The sequence below is a fragment of the Lissotriton helveticus genome, chromosome 2_1 (genome assembly GCF_964261635.1).
Source record: "Lissotriton helveticus chromosome 2_1, aLisHel1.1, whole genome shotgun sequence".
NCBI lineage: Eukaryota > Metazoa > Chordata > Amphibia > Caudata > Salamandridae > Lissotriton > Lissotriton helveticus.
The window spans coordinates 791,271,486-791,294,962 of record NC_136059.1 but is presented as its reverse complement, the minus strand read 5'-3'; the positions used below and the strand labels follow the sequence as shown (position 1 = coordinate 791,294,962).

The 23,477-nt window shown below is 46.4% G+C and overlaps 1 protein-coding gene across 3 annotated transcripts in view; it reads left to right on the top strand.

Annotated features, from left to right (window-relative positions):
- Nucleotides 1-23,477, top strand: part of CCDC112 (coiled-coil domain containing 112) — a 184,218-nt gene that overhangs the window by 84,914 nt on the left and 75,827 nt on the right. For all 3 annotated transcript variants that reach the window (XM_078675520.1, XM_078675521.1, XM_078675519.1), the window contains 3 exons: nucleotides 1,469-1,558; nucleotides 20,410-20,485; nucleotides 21,845-22,235. In XM_078675520.1, the coding sequence (XP_078531646.1) occupies nucleotides 1,469-1,558; nucleotides 20,410-20,485; nucleotides 21,845-22,235 (557 nt within the window). The remainder of the gene's footprint in view (nucleotides 1-1,468; nucleotides 1,559-20,409; nucleotides 20,486-21,844; nucleotides 22,236-23,477) is intronic.

Here is a 23,477-nt window from a genome sequence, read left to right as displayed (position 1 = left end):
ACCTCATTGACGCACCGCTAAATGGAGTTATCGACTGCATCAAAAAAATCATCATTGCTGGGGAGGTAGTCCTGGACCTCCTCCTCTTCATATACATCTCTCATGCTGACGAACTGTAGCGTGTATTACTACTGCCAGGCTCAATGTAGGACAGGAGGAGAAACTCCGTAATTGCAAAGCTGGGAGCTTTCCCTTTAATAGAAGCCTGGGGGACCAAGAGGCAATTTAGGCAGGCCTGAGGGCTCCAAATAGGTTACACGCGGTTTGAAACCGCTATCGAGGCTGCACCCTGCTCAGACGCGCACGGCCCTCAGGGAAGCTGTCCGGTCCTAACTGCCACCCAGCACGTCGCAAACAATACCAAAGTGCAAAAACTGTCTGAGGCGATTTTTGCGGCTGAGCCGCACTACGGACCCCGCCGGGGTGTAAAGGATTGAGCGATAGGGAATACAGACTTTGCAGGGCGTTCAGGTGTGGCAGCGGGGGACAAGGCTCCTGAATGTAGCAGCTCACGCAGCGCGGCTCCTCACCTGAGTAGACCGTGCCGCGGGAGCAGCGAGACGTGAGTGACCCCCTAGCGTGCTCAAAAGGCACCTCACAAAATTGGAGGCAGCCGCGTAAGGAGCGGAAACGCTCCCGCGGCTGCAGGGAATCTGCAAGCTCAGAAACAGCTTGAACATGGCAATACAAGCCCCCGGCACTCTCTGTAATGAACCAGTGCCCAGGGGGGACAAATACCATTAAATAAAGAATACACAATTCAAGAACAAGAAAAACGACTTAACTGTCTGCGAAGCAGTGAAGAAAGAGGAGGGACAAACAAGATGGAGGACCTTTCTATACTTGATGGACACTGTGGAAGGACTTATTGTATAATGCCTCCTCTGGACTAATGGGAATTGTAGTCTGCGTTCAGACTTTGGTTGTTTTTCTTGGTTTAAAGATTTTTTTCTCCTATATTGTCGGAACAAAAACATTAATATTGCTTTTCTGGCTGCTGTGAGTTTTATATATTGATTAAAGCGGAGAAAGAAAAGCATAATCGGAGCCTCCGATCCTGACATAGAATTCCAAACTTAAGTTGGTGGCTTGCCTTCAGTCATGATATCACACTTTAAAAGTTCTGTCATTGAATGCCAAGGTGTCCATTGAATCAGGCAGATGTTTAGATATGTACATGCTGAATGCCGTTTTGGACACTCACTTATGTAAATATAATTCGTTTTGGTGTTGAGTCATTCATTATACAATGGATGTATACCATGCAGTACATTAAAAAACATCTGATCTTTGTGTGCTTAGCACCTGTACATTTAAATACCAACATTTTTCAAAGCTTAAACATATTTACTCTGAATATAATTTTCATACGCTTTATTATTATGTTGTTGATATTTTTGTGAGAGACTGATGAGTAGGGAACACTGTAACTATTTGTAGTTAAAGGCTGTGCATTTTGTTTCTACAGAAGCAAAGACTGAGCAGCAACTTTCAAGAATACATAATAATGTGAAAAGACTTCAGCGCCAACTGAAAGACGTAAAGCCTACCCCTGAATGTAAGTCCATGTATGCTGTCATTGATTTTCTAAATTGAATGTTATACTTATGAAGAAAGTCAAACACTAGCAGTTTATATGTGACTGAAAGCACAACCAAGAATTTCCTTAACACAAGAAGTACAAACTGCGCTACTATGCTGCACTCCTATTTGTGTACATTCTAACATCACCACTTTAAAAATACCAGAATCTGCACTGTCCTCGGGCTATTCAGGCTACTGTTTTTTACTTTCACTAAGAATAGTTCCGAGGTGACCACTCTTTCGGTCGTCACAACTAAAATGTGGAATGCTCCTTCACAGGTGGTCCATGCGTGATCATTTAGCCTACAGAAAAAAATTGTAAACATGGTTATTCACTGTTTGATCTTGTCTATACTGGTATTTGTTCATCTGTCTATTTAGCGCTGCAATACCGTTTGATAATGCAATGCTCCAGTTCAGGTAGTCCCTGGTACACCCTCTGCCCCTTCCACACCACCTACAATAAACATCAGGGCAGCTCCCTATACCCTGCACCAGCACACCCTTCTCTACACCACCATGTACAGTGAATACTGGGGGCAAGGGGACTTGTCTGCTGCCTCAATCTTCACACAGAACATAGGTGGCTGGTAGGCCCCTGGCACAGACTGCTCTCATACCGTGCACAATATGTGTTAAGGGCAGGTAACCGGGTAGATCAATCCCACAACCCACCCCATCCCCCACAATGAACTTTAGGCGTGGTTAGACACAATGACTTTGGGGGAAAAAAGGTTATTATATGTCCTAATCACTGGTTCCACCCATCATCAACTACACACCTCTGAATGAGGTGACCCTGTGGAACAGCCCCTCCACACTTGACCCTGATAATAAACCTTGATATAAGCATCCCGCTGAAACAGTTCTTATTCTTTCCTGACCACTCGCAGATGTGGCAGCCTGGGGGTCCCTCAAGCTCATCCTCTTCTTCCTCATCCCTACTACCAGGAATAACTGTGACAACAGGTGGCTCCCTGGGCACGTAGACTGCCCCAAAAACACCTTCCATGATGATCTTTGGAGGCAGATGACCCCTTTGCTCAGTCCTCTCTTCCTCCACCACCCAAAATGTACTTTGGAAGTACTGTTTTAAAATATTTAGATAGCAGTGGAAAGACATCAGAATGGCAAAAGTAAATACTAAAAACTGAAATCCATAATGGTGAGGCATGCAAGTGATTTACAGTGTGCCGAATGAATAGAAATTAGAGGAATTGACTGTGAGTTGCAAGAATTTAATAATCAGTATACAATTTCTGGGATTACTAATTGGTTTCAGAGTTGATGACTGAAGATGGCCTAGTAGGATGACTTTACCATTTACTTGTTTTTAATTTTTATTGATTTTGTACTCCAAAATATTATACGCGTCAATTTGTGGAAGCAAAAGGATGACATCATCACATAGCTACTTGATTTTCAAGTGTACTGTAAAATGAACAATCAACTTGATACATATTGCAAGTAAGTACATTAATATTTGGAGCAGGCAATCTCCCACCTTAATGAATAAATACACTAACTTGTCAGGGTGACCCTCAAAGTCACTAAATTCACCTGAGCCTAATCTTTGCTATGACAAGACCTGGCATAAAGAAAACAGGCTTAGCTTAAGGCAATGTGTAAAGTATTTATGCAGTAATAAAGTCAAAACACCAAACAATACAAATCACAACAAATTAGAAAAATCTAGTAAAATTTAATAAACGAAATGATTCCAAAGCAACAAAAATCCATTAAGAGAACTGGAGATTTGAATTGTAAAGTTTTAACTAAGAATAGCACGAAAAGGCATTGAGTACAAATGATAGTCAATGGAAGTGGTAGACCAGGCCATTGGTGCGATTTCAGGATGAGAACAATAAAGCACTGGTCAGATACCCCAAGCGGATTTGTTCTGGTCAAATATTTTACCTCTGACTTAGTATTTTTTATGAAGCTCAAAATCCTCCATAGGGCAAGCCTGAAGATGTATCTGAGGAAGGTGTATTGAAATCAGATACCTTTGCTGTGAAGTCCCCCTTATGGCTATCGAGGTCTTTGAAGTCCAAACTTGTTTTAATTCCCCACTTGGTTAAGGATGTTTGGAGCAGTTCCTCTGGGTTACTTCTAAGGCTCCCATAGCACATAGGTGGCAGGACTTACTTCAGCAGAGGCCACCAGCAAGGTCCAGTTCAGGTCTCGTTGATACTGGTCACTTCAGGTCTCGTTGATACTGGTCACTTCAGGAAAAAGGCCTCTTGCAGCTTGTTGTGTGCCTGTGGATACACAGGAATTCAGCCAACTAACCCTTGGAGACCACTTCTTTGTTCTAGTTTAAAGAAGGATTAGGTCCAGTCCTTCAGGACTTCTCTCCAGTTACAGACAGCCAGCTCAGTCTTCCTCTCATCTTTTGCAGTTCTAGATGGTCTAGAAAGTGTTCTGAGGAGGGAGGTTGCCCTGGGGTGCCACATTTATTGTTGCCACTGGCCTGTGGATAGGAATGATTCCTGGACACTTCCTAACCAATGGGGAAAAAGTTCCCAGGGACAAGGATAACCACGTTTTCAGCTGTTCCTGTTTGCCCTACTGCAAATAACAACTGTGATGCTGCTCAATCCTAAAATCCAAGATGGGGAAACCTTTGTGCCTTATGCGAAGCTCGTGTGTCCACCCAGAGGCGTGGCCAAGGAAATGAACAGTCCCATTCACTATGTCCACTGCAAACCAGTTATAGGGGTAGCTTCCCTCCCACTGGGGTTGTAACCAGCCTGACTAGTGTGGGAACAAATGCTTTTTCTCCTTAGATCACTCCTTACACTAAACTATGAATATACAGGCCTCACCTTTATCCATTTCAAGTTAATAAAGTTCCTGGCTCCACTCCAGCTCTCCATCTTGGGCTGACAGAGATCAAATGTAACCATCCTGTCACCAGGCAAAAGCCATTGTTCTGCTCTGGTTGCAGTTCCATACCACATTAAGGCAACAACTTTCTCTGCAGCTGCTAGCAGGCTAATGATAAGTAGATTCCAGGAGCTTCAGGCAAGGGAAAAGTAAGTTTCCAATAGTAACTATTCCTGGAGCGCTTTTTACCAATGAATTGGACTTTTAATAAATATGAAAAATAGTCCTTGGATGACTATCTTAGCTGCTTCTTGTCAAAGGTTACTGATTAATTTGTATTTGGAATCTTTTAGGATCCAGCTACATTCCTGCCAGTGAAAATAGTGTTTGGGGACTAGTTACTGGTGGAACATGCCAACTTTAATTTCACATGTGTTCCACTTTTAAATATCAAGCACCCTACCTTGTGGGTAACAAAATTCACTCCTGCCTCACCAATTCATATTTAAAAAACAGGATTTCCTGCCTCTCAAAAAGTATTATTTTGACAGGCTTCTGCTGTTAGGCTACTCATAGTACAAGCCAGCCCTGTAGATGGCACCACAGGTGTTGCAGCCCACATGTGGCATGTAACTTCCAGGTCCTGGGTGTATTCCCTACACTATATTCTAGGGGTTTATAGGCAAGTTAAATGTGCCAATCGGGGTAAGCAATTTAAAGATGTCTAAAGGTGGAATCCAGGCACTTTAGTTCCATTAGCAAGATTAAAGTGAACAGCATTAAATTTGCAATGCAATAGGTCTCGCATTAGGAAAGTTTGAGCTATTGGCCTTGTAAATGACAAATTTTTTATTTATGTGTTGGTTTTGAAAATAGTGAAATTAATAGCTTTGTTATTTACAATGCCAATACTTTTATCTTTTGCAAATGTGACACCTATAGCATTTGTAATGCAACATGTTTTGTATTTACGTGACTTAGATGTATTGATATTACAAATAACAATGGCTTTTAATTTTTTTAAATAATTAATACTTAAATAAAAGTTATTGTAATTTATAATGGCAATAGCTTAAACTTTTGTAAATAACTTTTGTGAAGGTTATGTTCAGTGTATTTTTTTGTGACGAAAATCCAAGAACAGAAGTGGGGTGGTGCGTGGGGTGATGTGTGTGGTGATGTGTGTTTGTGTGTGGGGTGATGTTTGCGTGTGGGTTGTGTGTATGTGTGTGTGTGCGTGGTTGTATATATGTGTGTGTGCTGTTACAGAAGGATGTATGTGGAAGAGAGCAGCAGATCAGCACAGCAGAAGAGAACAGGGAGTTAAAGAAGGAGGCGGGTGGAAGAGTACAGCAGATCGGCACAGGAGAAGAGAAGAAAACCGGGAGCTAGAGAGGGAGGCGGTGGAAGAGAGCAGCAGGTCAGTACGGGAGAATAGAAGAGAACAGGGAATTAGAGAAGGAGGTGGGTGGAAGAGATCAGCAGGTCAGCACAGTAAAAGAGAACAGGGAGTTAAAGAAGTAGGTGGGTGGAAGAGAGCAGCAGATCAGCACAGGAGAAGAGAACAGGGAGTTAAAGAAGGAAGTGGGGTGGAAGAGAGCAGCAGATCAGCACAGGAGAAGAGAACAGGGAGTTAAAGAAGGAGGTGGGGTGGAAGAGAGCAGCAGATCAGCACTGAAGACCATAAACTGCGCATATGTGTCTCACACCTTGTCATCATCACGCTGCATCCCAGAACACAATAACCACACCTCGGGGTCATCATGCACAACACAGGAACACTTTCCAAGAAGGATCACAAAACAAAGACAACAAACTTCCAACCGGCTACGTAGGCAAGCGCTTCACTGTCTCACATAGAGGTAGTAAGCGATATATAGATGCTGCAATGCAATACAATCTGTGTCCACGTCTGTCTAAAATGGAGGCCTGTGTGCTTGTGGATACAGACATTAATGTTGTACCTTTTAAATGTCTCTGGGCCATAAGAACAGCACTATGACCAGTTTGTGAAACAAAAGGGTGATCGTCCATCTTGAGTCTGGCCTCTTATTTAACTTTACCTGATCATCATGCTGAGGGAGGTTTATCTGGTCTTTCAGTCAACCCAGTAAGTGAAGCTCATACAATCGCTGGTGCTGCACCGGCTGGACTCTCGACCCGCCACCAGTCACTGTGCAAATACATCAGTCTGATGTTTATAAATAATGTTCATTTCATTAATTTTTTGTAATAGCAACATTTATTGCCACACAACATAGTGGTATCCACTATGTTGACCTCAAGGGGATGAAAGGCTAAGCCAGTCCTGCTGACATTTGAATCTGTGACCAATTGGCCTCCCACAGTTTTCTGAAACAGGTGCATGAACCCACTGAGCCATTATTAGTGCCTATGCGCCATGTCTCCTCGCCCCTCAGCCCTTCGAGGCTTTCTTAAGGTAGCACAGAGTGCAACAAATGACGTATTTGTATGTGCTTTGACCCTGCAAATGACAGGGCAGTTTTCTTATTCTTAGGGGCAGTCAGTGACTGGACAAACTACATTCATGAACATGGCTGCAGGTAGCAGATGTGGTTCAATAGTTCATTTGCTCTCCGCTTGATTTAACTGTGTGATCCTGTGCAATTATATCTGAAAGAAACAGGTTAGTATTAGATTCCTTACCTTAGAATATCCCCAGGCGTCAGTCTGGATCCGGAAACTTTTGCGTAGCAGTACCCCTGCGCGTCGGTAGGCGTCGTCTGCAGGCGTCCCCTGCGGCTCCGCGTCCGTCGTCGGCGTCGTGCGCCGTGATGACGTCGCTGGAGTATATAGACGCCGCCTCCGCGCGCTGACGTCAGTTCTTCTTTTTTCCGCGCCAGTTAGCGCAGATCCGAAGAGCAGTACTCCGGTCTTTTGACCAAAGTTTTTGAATTACTATCTAACTCTTAAGGTGCCGGTAGGATGCCCGGTTTTAAGAATTGTGAAAACGGACCACGACGTGGACTCCTGCGTCGACTGCCGGGCCTTGACGAGTAAGGCTAGACGGGAGCGGTCCCGCAAGCTACTCGAGCTCCGGGTGTCGGACCCGCGTCGAGAGCGGTCCCGGTCCGGCCGGAGGTCGAGGGAGCGGTCGAGGGAACGGTCGCGGAGCCACCACGAGCGCTCCAGAAGTCGTCACCATTCCTCTGGTTCCTCAGGTAAGAGACACAAGAAGTCGGGGCGTCGTCATCGTACCCCCGACTCCCCCCGACGCTCGCGCGATGCGGCCGGGGGTTCGGGTGGCCCCACCCCCGCGGCTCCGCGTGGGTCGCCGGCGCTGCCTGCTCCATACCCGACGGTCCCTGGGCAAGGCGCGTCGCGCGAGGAGATAGAGGAGTTCCTCATGGCCATGAGGGCACTGTCTCCTCCGACGGGGCCTACGGCGCCTGCGGGCCCGGTGGTCCCGTCCGGGGGCCCGAGCGGTTCGGGTGCTCCTGCCCCGACGCCGTCGGGTGCTCCGGCCCCGACGCCGCCGGCGGCTCCGGCCCCGGCGCCACTGGGCCCTTCAGGGTCGACGCCGGCTGGTCCGCTGGCCTCTCCGGCGCCGATTCCATCAGGGCAACCCATGGTGCCGCCTCCGCGCGGCGCCGGGACGCCGACGCCGGCTCCGGGCGGCGCCATCCCCATTCCCTCTCCTACTCCGGACACGGAGTCGGACCGGCATCGTCCGACGCCGAGTCCGGCGCCGATGGGGCCCATGGACCCCGAGGAGCCGGTCTACATCGTTGACTCTGAATATGGTGAGGATGCAGATTATGGAGAGGGTTGGGAGGGGTCTGAGGACCCTCTGTCACGCGAGTGTCAGTACGACGTGGACTGGACAGGTGACTTGGGTGACGCCAGTGGTCTGGACGACTCTCCTAACCCTGGCTTTGTCTCGCCTCCTACTGTGGCTTCGGAGGCTGGGGCTGCTTATTCAGTGGTGTTGATGAGGGCTGCCAAGGCTTTACACCTTGAGCTCCCCGTCGCGGTCGTGAGGCCTAACATCCTCACTGAGGTCTTCAAACCGCAGTCATGCCCACAGGAGCCACTGCTGCCGTTCAATGAAGCCTTGACAGACGTTCTTTTGGGCACGTGGTCCAGGCCCGCTTCAGGTTCGCCTGTTGATAGGAACGTGGCCAGACGCCACCGTCCGTGTCCAGACGACCCCAAGTTCCTGTCCACCCATCCCACCCCTGAGAGTCTGGTGATCCAGGCCTCTACTTCCCAGACCGCATTTCCGTCGGCCCCGCCCGACCGGGAATCAAAGAGGTACGACCAGTATGGGAAGAAGGTCTTCTCGTCCCTGAGTTTGGGACTGCGGTCTTGCAACACCGCGTGCCTCTTGGGCCGCTACACCCACTCTTTGTGGGATAAGGTCGCGGAGTGTCTGCCAGAATGCCCGCAGGAGGTACGGGCGAAGCTCGGCAAGGCTATGATTGAAGGCCGAGACGCAGCACGATATTCCATCAGGTGTGGTCTTGATATGACCGACTCGCTGGGCAGAGCGATGTCCACGACGGTGGCGATTCGTCGCCACGCCTGGCTGAGATCCGCCAACTTTTCGGCGGATGTCCAAAATACTTTGATGGACATGCCGTTCGATGGCAGTCGCTTGTTTGGCGACAAAGCGGACCACGCGCTGGAGCGCTTCAAGGACTCCAGGGTCACAGCCAAGTCCTTGGGTCTCTCGACCCAGCGCCAGCAAACGGGTTCGTTTCGCTCCTTTCGTGGCCACGGAAGGGGCGGTCCCACACGTGCTGCCAGCCACGCACCGCAGAATACTTCTCAACGCGGTGGCGGCCGTGGATTCCGCCGTGGAGGCGGTCGGGGACAACGGCGAGGTCAGGCCACACCTCCCCCCGCAGCATCGGCCTCCAAATCCTCCTAGTCCGAGCTTTCAGGCCCATGTGACGCCAGTGGGTGGCAGGGTTCGCCATCACCACTCCCGCTGGCGCACCATCACATCGGACAGGTGGGTGCTGCAGCTCGTCCGAAGGGGCTACTCCCTCCCCTTCGAGAGCACTCCTCCAGCCATGCCACCGCAGAACCACCGTGTGTCGGGGGACCACTTGACACTTCTGCAGGAGGAAGTTACGGCCCTCTTGGCCAAGGGGGCCATCGAGCGCGTTCCTGGGCCAGAAGTAGGGTGTGGTTGCTACTCCCACTACTTTCTGGTACCCAAGAAGGACAAGGGGGGCCTGCGTCCTATCTTGGATCTACGGAACGTCAACGGCTTCCTCCGGAAGGAGAAGTTCAAGATGTTGACTTTGGCTCAGGTCTTGGCTGCTCTAGACCCGCAAGACTGGATGGTGGCGTTGGACTTGCAGGATGCGTATTTTCACATCCCCGTCCTGCGGGCCCATCGGCGTTACCTGCGGTTCACGGTAGGCCACGAGCACTTTCAGTTTATCGTGCTCCCATTCGGCCTTACCAGCGCCCCACGGGTGTTCACGAAAGTGATGGCGGTGGTCGCAGCTCATCTGCGCCGGTTAGGGGTTTCAGTCTTCCCCTACCTCGACGACTGGTTGTTGAAGGCGGGCTCGCCCCAGACAGTCGTCCACCACCTTCAGATGACGGCAGACCTCCTGCACGAGCTGGGGTTTTCCATCAATGTGCCGAAATCACACCTGTGTCCCTCTCAAAAGCTCCTTTTCATCGGAGCGGTTCTCGACTCGGCGCGGTTTCGGGTTTATCCTCCGGAACGGCGGGTCCGGGATATACAGGCTTTGATTCCCATCTTTCAGCCGTTATCCCGGGTTTCGGTCAGGTTGACGCTGCGGCTGCTGGGGCTGATGGCTTCCTGCATCCTTCTGGTGCATCACGCCCGGTGGCGGATGCGGGCTCTGCAGTGGGACCTGAAGTTTCAGTGGGCCCAGCATCAAGGCAACCTATCCGACCATGTCCTGATCTCGGAGGGCACTGCGAGACAGTTGCAGTGGTGGCTTACGGACCGCGATTGGGTCAGAGGCAGATCCCTCTCCCTTCCCCAACCGGAGCACATAGTTGTGACGGACGCGTCCCTCCAGGGCTGGGGAGGCCACTTGGGAGAGGCGGAGATCAGAGGCATCTGGTCTCCGGCGGAGTCCCGGCTCCATATCAACATGTTGGAGCTGCGGGCGATTCGCCTAGCACTGAAGGCATTCCTCCCCTTTGTCAACGGGAGTGTAGTGCAGGTGTTCACGGACAACACCACTGCCATGTGGTACTGCAACAAGCAGGGCGGAGTGGGGTCGTGGACCCTTTGCCAGGAGGCTCTGCGTCTCTGGCAATGGCTGGAACGTCAGGGCGTGACTCTGACGGTTCAACACCTGGCAGGTTCTCTGAACGCCAGGGCGGACGAACTCAGCCGTCGGTGCTCGGTGGATCACGAATGGCGTCTGAACTCGGACGTGGCGAAAAGGCCTCTTTCTGCAATGGGGAGAGCCTTGGTTAGATCTATTCGCCACAGAAGAGAACGCGCAATGTCATCAGTTCTGCGCGTTGGAGTTTCCAAGACGGCACTCGCACGGCGACGCCTTTCGGTGCGAGTGGAGCTGCGGTCTGTTGTACGCCTTTCCGCCTATACCACTTCTGCCCAGAGTGCTGAAGAAGATCAGGCGCGACCGGGCCCAAGTTATCCTTGTGGCTCCGGACTGGGCTCGAAGGTACTGGTATCCCGAGCTACTCAGCATGTCAGTCGGTCCCTCGATCCGCCTGCCCCTTCGGGAGGACCTTCTGTCGCAGCAGCAGGGGACGGTCCTCCACCCGAACCTGTCCAGTCTCCACCTCCATGCGTGGAGATTGAGCGGCGACAGTTGAGGCCATTTGCCTTGCCTCCTGAAGTCTGTGATGTGATTCTGGCAGCCAGGCGTCCCTCCACAAAGTCGGTATACGCCTGCCGGTGGAACAGATTTGTGGCATGGTGCACAGCAAAGGCTGTGGACCCTCTCTCTGCCCCTCTTTCCGAGGTTCTCCTCTTTCTTCTCTCTCTTGCCCAGCAGGGCTCTGCTCTGGGCACTATCAAGGGCTACCTTTCTGCCCTTTCGGCCTTTCTAAGGCTGCCTGATCAACCTTCCTTGTTCAAGTCCCCCATTGTAACTAGATTCTTGAAGGGCATCACGCACATGTATCCACCTGTTCCGTTCGTGATGCCTCAGTGGGACTTGAACCTGGTTCTGACCTTCTTGATGTGCGCTCCCTTTGAGCCACTTCATTCCTGTCCTCTCCGTCTCCTGACTTTAAAGACGGCCTTCCTGGTTGCCATCACCTCTGCCAGGAGAGTGAGTGAGCTCCAGGCTCTTTCTGTCAAACCTCCTTTCCTGTCCATTCATCCAGACAAGGTGGTTCTACGAACTAGACCTTCGTTCCTGCCCAAAGTAGTCTCTGCTTTTCACATCGGGCAGTCCATCACCCTCCCCTCCTTCTTCCCGCCTCCGCATCCTTCAAAGGATGAAGAGCGGCTCCATCGTCTGGACCCAAAACGTGCGCTTTCATTTTATATGGATCGCACACGCCAGTTCCGGGTGGATGACCAACTGTTTGTTGGCTACGTGGGTGCGAAGAAGGGACGGGCGGTACATAAATGGACCATCTCTCGGTGGGTCGTTCTGTGCATCAAAGCGTGCTACTCGTTGGCTCGGAAGGAGCCTCCTGTTGGGCTGAGGGCCCATTCCACTCGGGCCACGGCGGCTACTACTGCCCTGGGCCGGGGAGTCCCTTTGCAGGACATTTGCCAGGCGGCTACGTGGGCCTCGCTGCACACCTTTGCGAGGCACTACTGCCTGGACAGTCAAGTCCGGAGGGATGGCTTCTTTGGCCGTTCGGTCCTCCAGGACTTTCTGGTGTAGGATTGTATTGGTTCGCAGACCCACCACCGGGGTTGGTATTGCTGGGGTATCTATTCTAAGGTAAGGAATCTAATACTAACCTGTTTCTTTCAGATGAACAAGTTACTTACCTTCGGTAACGATATATCTGTAAGAAACAGTAGTTCGTATTAGATTCCTTACCGCCCCGCCCATCCTCCCCGTTCTGCGAACTGATACCTAGGGTTAAGGACATCCCTTTCAGGGCCCTAGTTTCAAATGGCACCAGTGTTGGTTCTCACATGGCTCTGCGTGTTCTGGCGCGGAAAAGCTGTGTACAAAGAACTGACGTCAGCGCGCAGAGGCGGCGTCTATATACTCCAGCGACGTCATCACGGCGCACGACGCCGACGACGGACGCGGAGCCGCAGGGGACGCCTGCAGACGACGCCTACCGACGCGCAGGGGTACTGCTACGCAAAAGTTTCCGGATCCAGACTGACGCCTGTGGATATTCTAAGGTAAGGAATCTAATACTAACTACTGTTTCTTACAGATATATCATTACCGAAGGTAAGTAACTTGTTCATCACGCCGTGTCCTTGTCACTCGACTCGCCTGTCTGCCCAAATTAGGGCTGCTTAGGAACAGGAGAGAAGAATAGCTTTGAAGCAGTGTACACAAACGGGACACCACAGTCCAGGAGAGACAATGGCCCAGTGGAAGATTCCACGCACCACATTTGGTTTCAGAAGCTACGGATGCACTGAGGGTTCTTTCCAACTGGTTTTTTATGTGCCTGGAGGAAAGCAGATGCCCACGCTCCACTTGTGAAATCCCTTGTCCTGGCGATGCCATCTCCATGGCAACAGACCTCGCTCGTCCATCTTGATGCAATGGCGGATATCGCACCAGCAGCTGTAATAAATTACAGCTGCGGATCTGACAGCACCGTGACATTATTCACTCTGAAAAGTTCATAATGAGGCTGCCTCATGCGCCGGGGTCCAAGGGAGATTGCAGGGCATCATTTGTAATGTGTTTGTGCTCTCTTGGACCTTTACTAAACTTGTTTCTGCCTGCTCTGGCAGCCGGCGATAGAAGATTGGGGTAGAAAGAGCAGTGAGCCTTAAGAATATAGAGCGAGAGAAACTCACAGAAGGAACAGGGAGGTTCCAGGGAGAGAGAAAGGAATGAGTATCGAAGCAAAAGAGCGAAAAAAAACATTATCTCAAAAAATAGAGTTAGAGAGGGAAGAGAGAGTCAGGTGGGACTGTCACAGAAGAGAGAAAGAAAAGAGTTTCAAGCAAGAGAGGGGGGTGATCTTATTTTAAAGGAACAGAAGGAGCGGGAGAGAAGGCAAGTGAGCAAATGCTTAAGAGAAATGAACAAAACACACATACACACCCTCGCCCACATAGCTTAAAGTTTTCCATAGAACTTCATGAAGGTTGCCAGAAAACCATAGGTACTGTCACTGTGACAGTACCAAGGACACCATTGATGGCTCAAAAAATTTCCCAGTTTAGAAGTGGTTTCAGACCTTCGTTCATGTTTGTTTCGGTAAAAAAAAAAAGCCTTTGATGCAGCAGGGGGCGGAGCGGATCCCTTTCAAGTGAAGCTGCTGGCGGAACCACGCTGGGGAAGCAACAGATGACTGGCTTTCATGTGCACGCGCTTTTTAGGTCAATGCGCTTGCGCATTGAGCCTTGCTTTTCACAGGCACAGCATCTGGTTAAGCCCCAATATCTCTCGCAAGCTCAATGCGCAAGCGCATTGACAGGCTCGACCTAAAACTGCAAAAATAGGGTTCAGAAAAAGCAGATTTACTACAGCTTTGTATGTCTTTGTTTCCAGAGTCACACGTAATGCTCTGTTGTTACATACATGAGAGACTATAAATTCAATAGCACAATATCCAGTAAATATGCACACACCCAGCAACTTCTTCAAAGCAAATGTTGTGTATCTGATAATTGAGCATGCCCATTTCTGCAAGTGATAATTGCTGTTAAATGGTTGCTTATTTATTTATAGTTAAGCTCTAGGGAAGTGTGTGGAATTTCTCTGTAGAGAAATGAATACCTTTAACACCGTTTGTGCGTGTCCTGTTTAACCCACTGGTAGTCTAATCCCAGCAAGACATGCAAATCGGGCCAGAATGTTCGATGCCCAGACCATTATAGTCTGTCACTGTATGTCTCTACTTTTTCTGTTATTCACGTACACTGAACCAGTGCCGAAGTACAGAGATGGTGAGAAGCGTGGACCGACATTTACTCGAGGTGGCTCACTGACAGCTGTGAGCTAGGGCTAGGAGTATGTGAACTGGAAGAGGAGCTGTTAAATTTCCAGCAGCAGGATTGGCCCACTCACTGCTACGACTAGTGATGGGACTACGGGGATAGGGAGAGAGTAGATACACAGTGAGAATTTGGAGCAGTTTACTGACAGCATTTTTAGTGAGCCACACCTGGTTGTTCCTGTCTTCAAGCTTCTCTCATGCTTCTGTATGTCAATCCAGTGGCATCACACTCAAAATGTTGGCAAATAATGTGTTGTGTTCCTTGTCTTTCCTTGCCCCATGCTTTTCTCCCCTCTTCCTCGCGCGCTCCTTCCCCTGCACGCGAGGGTGATGTCACCAGCTGGAATGTTGACAGCTTGGTGTTCTACTCTGACAGTTTACAATACAGTTTCAGCTGACAGTTATTCAGTTCCTGATTGCTTCTCTTACTGAGCATTCCTGCTTATGGTTGTCTTAATAACTATAATAAATAACTTACTCTAAATAACTGGTTCCGGACCATTACTTTACATTTATGCCGACGAGGTACATGGACAACACACCGAAGAACCCACAAGGATAATGAAAGGAAATAAAATAAGGCATTATTTTCAAGAAAAAGAGAAGAATAAGCAGACCTTCGCTGAAAAAAAGATTGTGGAGAAGGAGGAAATCATCAGAACACATCATATACAAGAAAAGGAAATATCTAAAGGCAAGTCGTGTGTGCGTGGAGATGATCGTGAAATACTAGTAAGAAGAATGAAGGCTCTGCGGAAATGTAATGAAGAAGCGTAATCAGGAGTTAAAGCTAACCAAAGACTGGAGATGTTACGAGTGAGCTAATCGGTTTTCTGTGACTCACTGCCATCGTGGAGAAATCTCCTGACGAGCACATCATGATGAGTGTGAGCGTTCACCAGAGGAAGGGCGTGCGAGTGCAAAGATGCTTTGTGAGGAAGTTGAAGAATCTCACTGGATCTGAGGAGCTGCGTAGAGGCTGGGCAGTCCGCGGCGAGTTTTTACATGAGGAAGTGGATGTTTATGGAGTAGAGACCTGGTTGGGAATCTCGGTAACATCACTAAGAAATCTCCTCAGGAGTGAGGCGCATTCACAACGGAGCATATATGACGTCAGATGCTGGCGACGCCATTTTGGTTGGTAAATGTTGACATTCTAGTTTATTTTGTCACGCACAGGAAGCGTGCGTGCCGCCATTTTGAGAAAGGTAAACAAATACTTGAAACTACCGATAAGCATATAGGAGAGGAGCAGGAATTATTTCGAGCCCACTGGAAACTTGGCAGGAGGAACAAGTGATGAATAAAGAAAGGCAGGAGTAATGTTACCGTTCTGAGACACACACAGGTGAGGAGTGTGATTAAGAAACCCAAGCATAATTTTTGGGATCATAAATACTTTTAGGTGCTTTTACTTTACCACAGTTAATGGGATATTATTACACCTGAGGAGTGAATAATAAATTGAGTGGACAGCAATTCACTATGGCTTCAGGGAATATTTACAATTTGCAGCCTCCTGAAGCATTTTTAAAGGGGGCAGGAGTACCACCAGTTAAATGGGAAGAATGGAAGGAGAACTTTTGTAACTACATTTCTACATTTGATAAAGAAGATGAACCACTTAAACCAGAGGAAAAGAAAAAAATATTATTACACTGTTTGGGAGCAGGAAGATTAAAAGTGTACAACAATATCATGAAAAAGTGAGAGAAGGGGGAGAGAGAAATGTTTTTAATGAAGCCATGGAGGACTTTGATGGTTATTATAAACCCACTGTCTGTGTTGCTGTACATAGATACATTTTACAGGAGGAAACAGGGTAAGGAGGAAAGTATAGAAGACTATGTGTCAGCTTTAAAGAACTTAGCACTCTCATGCAAATTTGAAAACACGCACGATGATCTCATTAGTGATCAAATAGTATTGTGTGCTGCAAACTCAAACATACAGGACTCACTATGGGCAAAGGGAGAGAAACCACTTCAACAAGTCATTGATATTGTTAAGAAAGCAGAATTGACTGGCCGTTGTGCTAAAGAGGTTATCAAACAGAATAAAAGTAAAACTGAAGAAGCTAATGTAGTAGCAAAAATAAGCGAAGCTAAGAATAAGGTTATGGCTTATAAGAACAAAGAAAAGGGAGGACAAAGATTCAATGGTAAAGTGAAAACGTATGAACAATTAAAATGTTATCGCCGTGGTAGCAATAAGCATTTGGCAAACGACTGGAAATGTCCAGCTAGGAATAACAAATGTACTCAGTGTGGACTTCTAGGTCCTTTTCAAAAAGCTTGTAAAAGGAAAGGTAAAGCCAATGTAAAATATGTAGAGGATGAGTAAGAGGAAGAGCAAAACTCCTCGGATGACTCTGAGTACAACTTGTGTGTACTAAATGTGACTGAAGAAACAGGAAGTAAGGAAGAATAGAAATGCAAAAAAAAGAAACCCGTGTGCAAAGTTAATATTGAGATAATTGCAGACTCTGGTTCACCCTGCAGCATAATCAACCATGAGGTGTGGAGAGAAAAATTCCTACAGAAATTAGGGAGGCATATGGAAAGACCATGTATCACACTTAAAACATTCACGGGCAACCTATTGAACTGATGGGTTTCAGGGAACTTACTTTTACATTTAAGGAGAGAGAGAGACCAGCAGCAAGTTGTATGTCGCTGCCACTGGCCCTTCGGTGCTAGGATGGAAAGACCAGGATAAACTTGGTATTACACTTAACCCGAATAGCTCAGAACCGGTACTAGTCATGCAACAGGACACAATACAGTGTAGTAACTTGGTTGACAGATTTCCTAAAGTATTTAATGGCAAAATAGGAAAGTTGAAGGGTTTTCAACACAAAATTAAACTTAAAGATGACGCTGTGCCTTGCTTACACAAGGTATGACACATTTCGTTAACACTCAGGTAGGAGGTAAGAGCAGAAATGAACAAACTACTTGAAGCAGACATCATTGAACTGACAGAATCTTCTGAATGGGTCGCACCCTTGGTGGTCGCAAGGAAACCTAATGGAAAATTTGACCAATACCCACTTCCCAAAATGAATGAGATGTTATCCCTCACTAAAGACATAACAGTATTCACGACCATAGACCTAGCCGCAGCTTACCATCAGGCAGTGGCGACTCGTCCATGGGGGCGTTTGGGCGCCGCCCCACTGCTTTCTCGCTGTGCGAGAAGGCAGAAACAAATGGTAGTTATTACTTTAATAACTACCATTTGTTTCTGCCTTCTCGCACGGTGAGAAAGCAGAAGTTCCCTGGCTGAGGAGAGTGGGCGGTGTTACTCGAGGGCAGGGGGGAGCGGCTTGACCACTGTTGTTAATACTGTCTGTTTGGACAGCCTGAGAGGCTGTCCAAACAGACAGTATTAACTGTATTAATAACAGCGGGCAAGCCGCTCCCCCCTGCCCTCGAGTAACCCCTCCCACTCTCCCTGTTCTCTGTATGCTGTAGCATACAGAGAAATGACGTGGTGTTGGGGCAGCCGGCCGAACCAATCAGAGCGCTGGCTGCGGTGGAGGGGTGGGAGGCTGCCTGTTGACGAGATCCCAGACGTCAGAGACTAATTCAAAATCCAGGACGGCAGGAGTCGGGGGGAGTCTGCTGTCTGCAGTCTCGAGTCGGGACTTAAGGAAAGCGGGAAGAAGCCAAGGTAAGTGTTATTATATTTTATTACTTATTATCTCATGTAAAGTGCTCTGATAGTATCAGGTAGATGATAATGCGCAAATAGCACCCCCCAAAAAAATGCTGTGGTTGCCTTGCTGAACATTTCATTTACGATAATAAACACTTAGATTTATGAGGGATCTGCAACTGCACCCCACCCTCTTTTGTAATGTGGCATGCTTGTACTGCGTAATTCATAGTTTGCTGTCAATCATCTCCACGAACATGAGCAGCGAGCCGTGAGATGACAAAATGTACCTTGAGCTATATGTGAAGCAGGAACAATATTTTCCAGAAGCTTTATTGTCAACAATATTATTTCTCATTTTGTAAGCCGCATACATGCAATTTAATTTGAACACAGGAAAAATATGTGTCAAAAGTAACTCTGCTTGCATTTTATAACATCTTCGGTGAGGACTAGGCTGGTGGGAGGTGCTCAAAAAAGCTAAATAGACAGAAGCCCGGCCTCAACATTTGATGGAATGCACTGTGTACCTGGCGCCCTTGGTGCGGTTTAAAAAAATGCGCAGTAATAGCAAACATTTCCACCCAGAAGGCGATGCATGACAACAACAGGGTGCAGAGTTGCGGGAGCTCTCAGACTGAAGCAAGATCCTCGCTACCATGGAGCAGCCATGACAATGTTTAGGATGACAGGGTCTCTGTGATATAAGTGTGTGCCTTCTATTTGTTTATTTTACATTGCAAGTTCAACATTTGGTGCCACTGCTGCTTGTGGATTGGCTGCTGTGCATTCTGTGCTTCGGTAAATGTTGGAGGAAGGAAGTAAACAAAATGATTTGGGGGTACAGAATTACACCAGGAGAGAAAACACTGGTAAGCCCGTTCGAAATCATGAGAGGCAGGACACCCTTTTCCAAGGACAATATCGGATGGCTCAAGACAGCTAGGAAAACTGAATGGTCGGTGGAAACGCTAAGAAAAAGAATCCAAGGGGCACAAGCACTGTGCAAAGAGAAATTTGACAAGAGACATAAATGCAAACAGATCAACATCAAAGAAGGAGATAGAGCGAGGGTCAGAAGGAGTGGACACATTGTTAAGGGACAGAATAGGTTTACAGCACCGTTAAATGTAGAAAAAGTATTCTCTAACTGTGCTCTACTCAGTGATGGTAAGGTGAGGCATGCCTCCGCACTTTCAGTTTGTTCCAGATCGGATGTTAGCCAACAAGTCACCATTGAACAAAAGCCCATGGACGAGGGGGAAGATGGGGTGGATCAAGACAACTATAGATGGTTGTATCAAGAAGCATCTGAATCGGACGGAGAAGGAATTCTCACATGTACGCCGTCTGGAAACAATGGTACCTGTGATGGTCAGGACCGTGAACTCATTGAGTCTATTGGTGAATACAGAGATCTTAGCACTGATGCAACAGAAGTATCACCGGGAACTAGTAACATTACATCTGGGGAAGTTCTAGATGCATTGGAACTTGTGGGCGAGAAGAGAAATCTCATCACTAGTGAGACAAGTAGCTCCTTAGGTTCGGTGGGTAGCCCTTCGTCAGAACCTGAACTTATGTCAGAAAAAAACACTATGGAAGAAGTAGCCGGCACCAGTAGTTTTGGTCGTAGTTTGGTTAAACCAAGCAAATACAAAGACTTTGTTTGCGACTAGTTTACCTGTTCATTTTACTCTGCTTCTTCCAGTATTTGTTCCTCCTTTAGGGTCCTCAAGCGAAGGAGATTTGTTGTGTTCCTTGTCTTTCCTTGCCCTCCCTCCCCTTGCTTTCTCCCCTCTTCCTTGCACGCTCCTTCCCCTGCGCGCGACGGTGATGTCACCAGCTGGAATGTTGACATCTTGGTGTTCTATTCTGACAGTTTACAATACAGTTTCAGCTGACAGTTATTCAGTTCCTGATTGCTTCTCTTACTGAGCACTCTTGCTTATGGGGTGTTGCCTTAATAACTATAATAAATAACTTACTCTAATTAACTGGTTCGGGACCATTACTTTACATAATGGTAGCTACTGCTGCATTCCAAACCATGTGATTGGTTGGACTGTACACGTCATTCCAACCGGAGTTCTGATACAGGTTATTTATTTTCCTTATTAGCTTGTCCTTTCAAGGAGGCTGCCTCTTTTTCAATGCTTTTAAGTGATTATTTATGTTAAATGTCTAGTAATTATATTTCACATTATACTAGTCATTAACTTCAATTTCTGTTTCTTGCAGTTGTCGAAAAGCTCAGAGAAATGATGGAAGAAGTTGAAAATGCAATCAATATTTTTAAAGAGGACCAGCGAATAATGTACGTTTTGCATAGAACTAGCAACATTTTCAGAACATGCTTCTAAACCTGCTGTTTAAAGGGCCATACTTGAACGTTTATGTCTATGACTGGTCTTGTAGTGAAAATAAAACCCACTCTTAAAATATAGAACTTCATGAAAAATAACATATTCTTTATTTTGTTTAATTTTCTTTTAGTTCATATTTTATTGTTAGTCATAAGACATGTACATTCTAAGTAGTTTAGTCACCTACCATGGCAGCTTTTACTAAGAAACTACGTATAACGTTGCTCACGGCTGGTTCATTAACTATTGACATTTAGTAATTGTTTAGGATGTCTCCATTGGAAGAAAAAAACTTTGCAGTGAACAAAAAAGTAGATTTCTTTTTGTACAAGTCACAAGAAGATTGCAAATCGTTTTTTAACTCATAAACACATGTAATTACAAAAATAAATGTTTGTTCTTTTCGATTTAAAAAATTGAATAATCACTGGTTAACAATTAGACATCCAAAGAACTTTGCAAGTAGTTGAGAGTTTGATGAGTCAGTATTTTGAAAATTTTGCACATGTGCAATGTGCAGACTTCGCATAAATTACTTACCTTCGAACTATAGAATAGAAACTGTTTTTTTGCATGACATATTCATAATCGATCAACATTCAAAACGTTTTTTAAATAATTTTTGTTTAATAAAAATAAAAAGGTTCACAGTTTCATTCACCCTGGTAATTAGAAAATCTGCACATTTGTGAAAATTATTTTTCCATAATTCTTGAAATGGCCCCTACATATATATTAATATTCATCTAAAACAGGCATATAGTGTATATGGTTTACAATGTGTTCCATTGGTTTTAAAGCCTGTGAACTATATTATGCTTCTTTAGCTTTTATTAACTACATGCTGATTTTCTGGAAAGGCAAAAGCCTGGGAGGCAGAGCAGGTGGTTCATTGGGCTACTGCATCCACTGCAGTGATGTAGATTAGAGTGGTTAGTGGCTGGAATGGCAGAAGTGTTGCACATCCTTTCAGCCTTCTGAGATCTACAGAATGAGTAAATATCCGTTCTCTGTCAATAGCACCAAGAAACCCTGCAGGGTTGCACTTGACCTCTACAAAAACGCCTGTTATGTTACCAAGCCTTGTTTTCATGACGTGAGAAAAAAAAAATCAGTGAAACAGCTAAATCATAAAAATAATTCTAAACCTAGAGTATTATTACTCAACCAGTAAATCGGTATTATACTTGGGAGGGTTTATAGCAAGTGACATAACAGTTTGTTAATGGTTTGAAACTGTCACTGTTTTTAGCTTTGAAAAAGAATGTTGGCAGTTTTTACTTTCTGCTGTTCTTTCCTGTTTACTGTAGCTATGAAGAACTGATGAAGGAGGAGAAATCTACTGCAAATGAGTTGAGTGCATTGGAGAAAAAAATAGAGTCATGGTCCTCAAGTTACCCAGCAGCGGAGAAGGGATTTAGGTTGTCTCCTGCCAAAGTACCTTTCAACATAAATATCCAGCATAATTTACCAGAAGAAGTGATGGAATTTGAGAAGTTCCTACAGAATACCGGAGGGCGTCAAGGTGGTTGGGATGATTATGATCATCAAAATTTCCTTAAAATTTGGATGAAACATAAAGGAAAGCCAGTATACATAGAAGAGGCCTTAGAGTACCTTCCAAGCAGAACAAAAGAAGATGTACAGCTGCATGAAAAATGGTATCAAGAATTTCTGTTTCTGGAGGAGAGAAAAAAAGAGGTAATAAGGCACAAGAGCTGTCTGCATGTTTATGCTTTCGGGCATTGTTGTTTATGATCAGCAATGTACTTGCTTGACTCTGGTGTTGGGTGGCATTTTTAGAGTGATCCCTAAATGGCATGCCAAGACCGTAGATGCCAATAACTAGTTGAGACCTATAATTGATTAACTTGTCTGACAAAAAGGATAGGAAATCCATCTGTCTTCCTGTTTTTGATAGTAGCAGAAGTGTTACTTAACCTTTGCACTTATTTTGTGCTGGGTCTCTCCTGAATGTGCTCTACTTTTCTTTTTCTTTTTAATTTTGACAGTTTTGTTGGGACCATCCTGTCTGTTTAATACGCCAGCATTTGTTGTCCCATTTTTTTTGTTATAATGCATGCTTCATATACTGTTAGCCCTATTTAATTAGCAGATTCTCTTCTAAAAGGCTATAAGCATTGTAACTGCCATAGCTACAATCAGTCTCCAACAAAATCCTGAGAGAGTGTCGACCATACATAGGCCAAATCCATAGAATGGGTAATGGAATGTAATTATTTTATTTTCATCTAACGTCATAGTATTACTATAGCACAAAAATTGCCAAAAAGGTGTCCTCAGCTTAAGAATTTATTAGGAAGATTACCAAGAAGTAGGGAGAGAGAAAGGAATGCCAGACCAAGAGTGATTTATCATTGAAGAGACCAGTTTATTTGGCTTTGGGAAAGGAAGGAGCTAGTCAAGAGATCTGAGCAGCGGCGGGACAGAGTTTCAGATGTTCGTTGCCTTCATGGCAAAGGTTCGATAGTCATCTGGAACAGTTGAACCAAAGAAGAACAATGAGTTGAGCCTCTAATGTATCAAGAGAGCAGGACGGGTAGTAGTGTTGAAATTTACCTCTCACGTAAATGCGACCCAGGTGATAGAAGGCCCGCACTCCAAGCACATAGATTTGTAGAGGATACATTTAGAGATGATAAACCAATGTAGCCTAGATAGTGTAGTAGAGAGAGAACAATTATCGGGAAGTTGCAAGGCTAATCGAGCCATGGCATTCTAGATTACTTGGAGCTCATGGCGCATTTATGCTAGTGATCCCGCCAAAGAAAGTCGCAATAATCTAGAGAGCTGAGAATAATTGTCTAAATTACTGCTTCATTAGTGGGACCAGAGAGTAATAGAAGAATGTTCCGCAGAAATCTGATTAGAACGAAGCAGGCTGTAGATAGCTTGCTGAAATGACCAGAAAGAAGAGCTTAT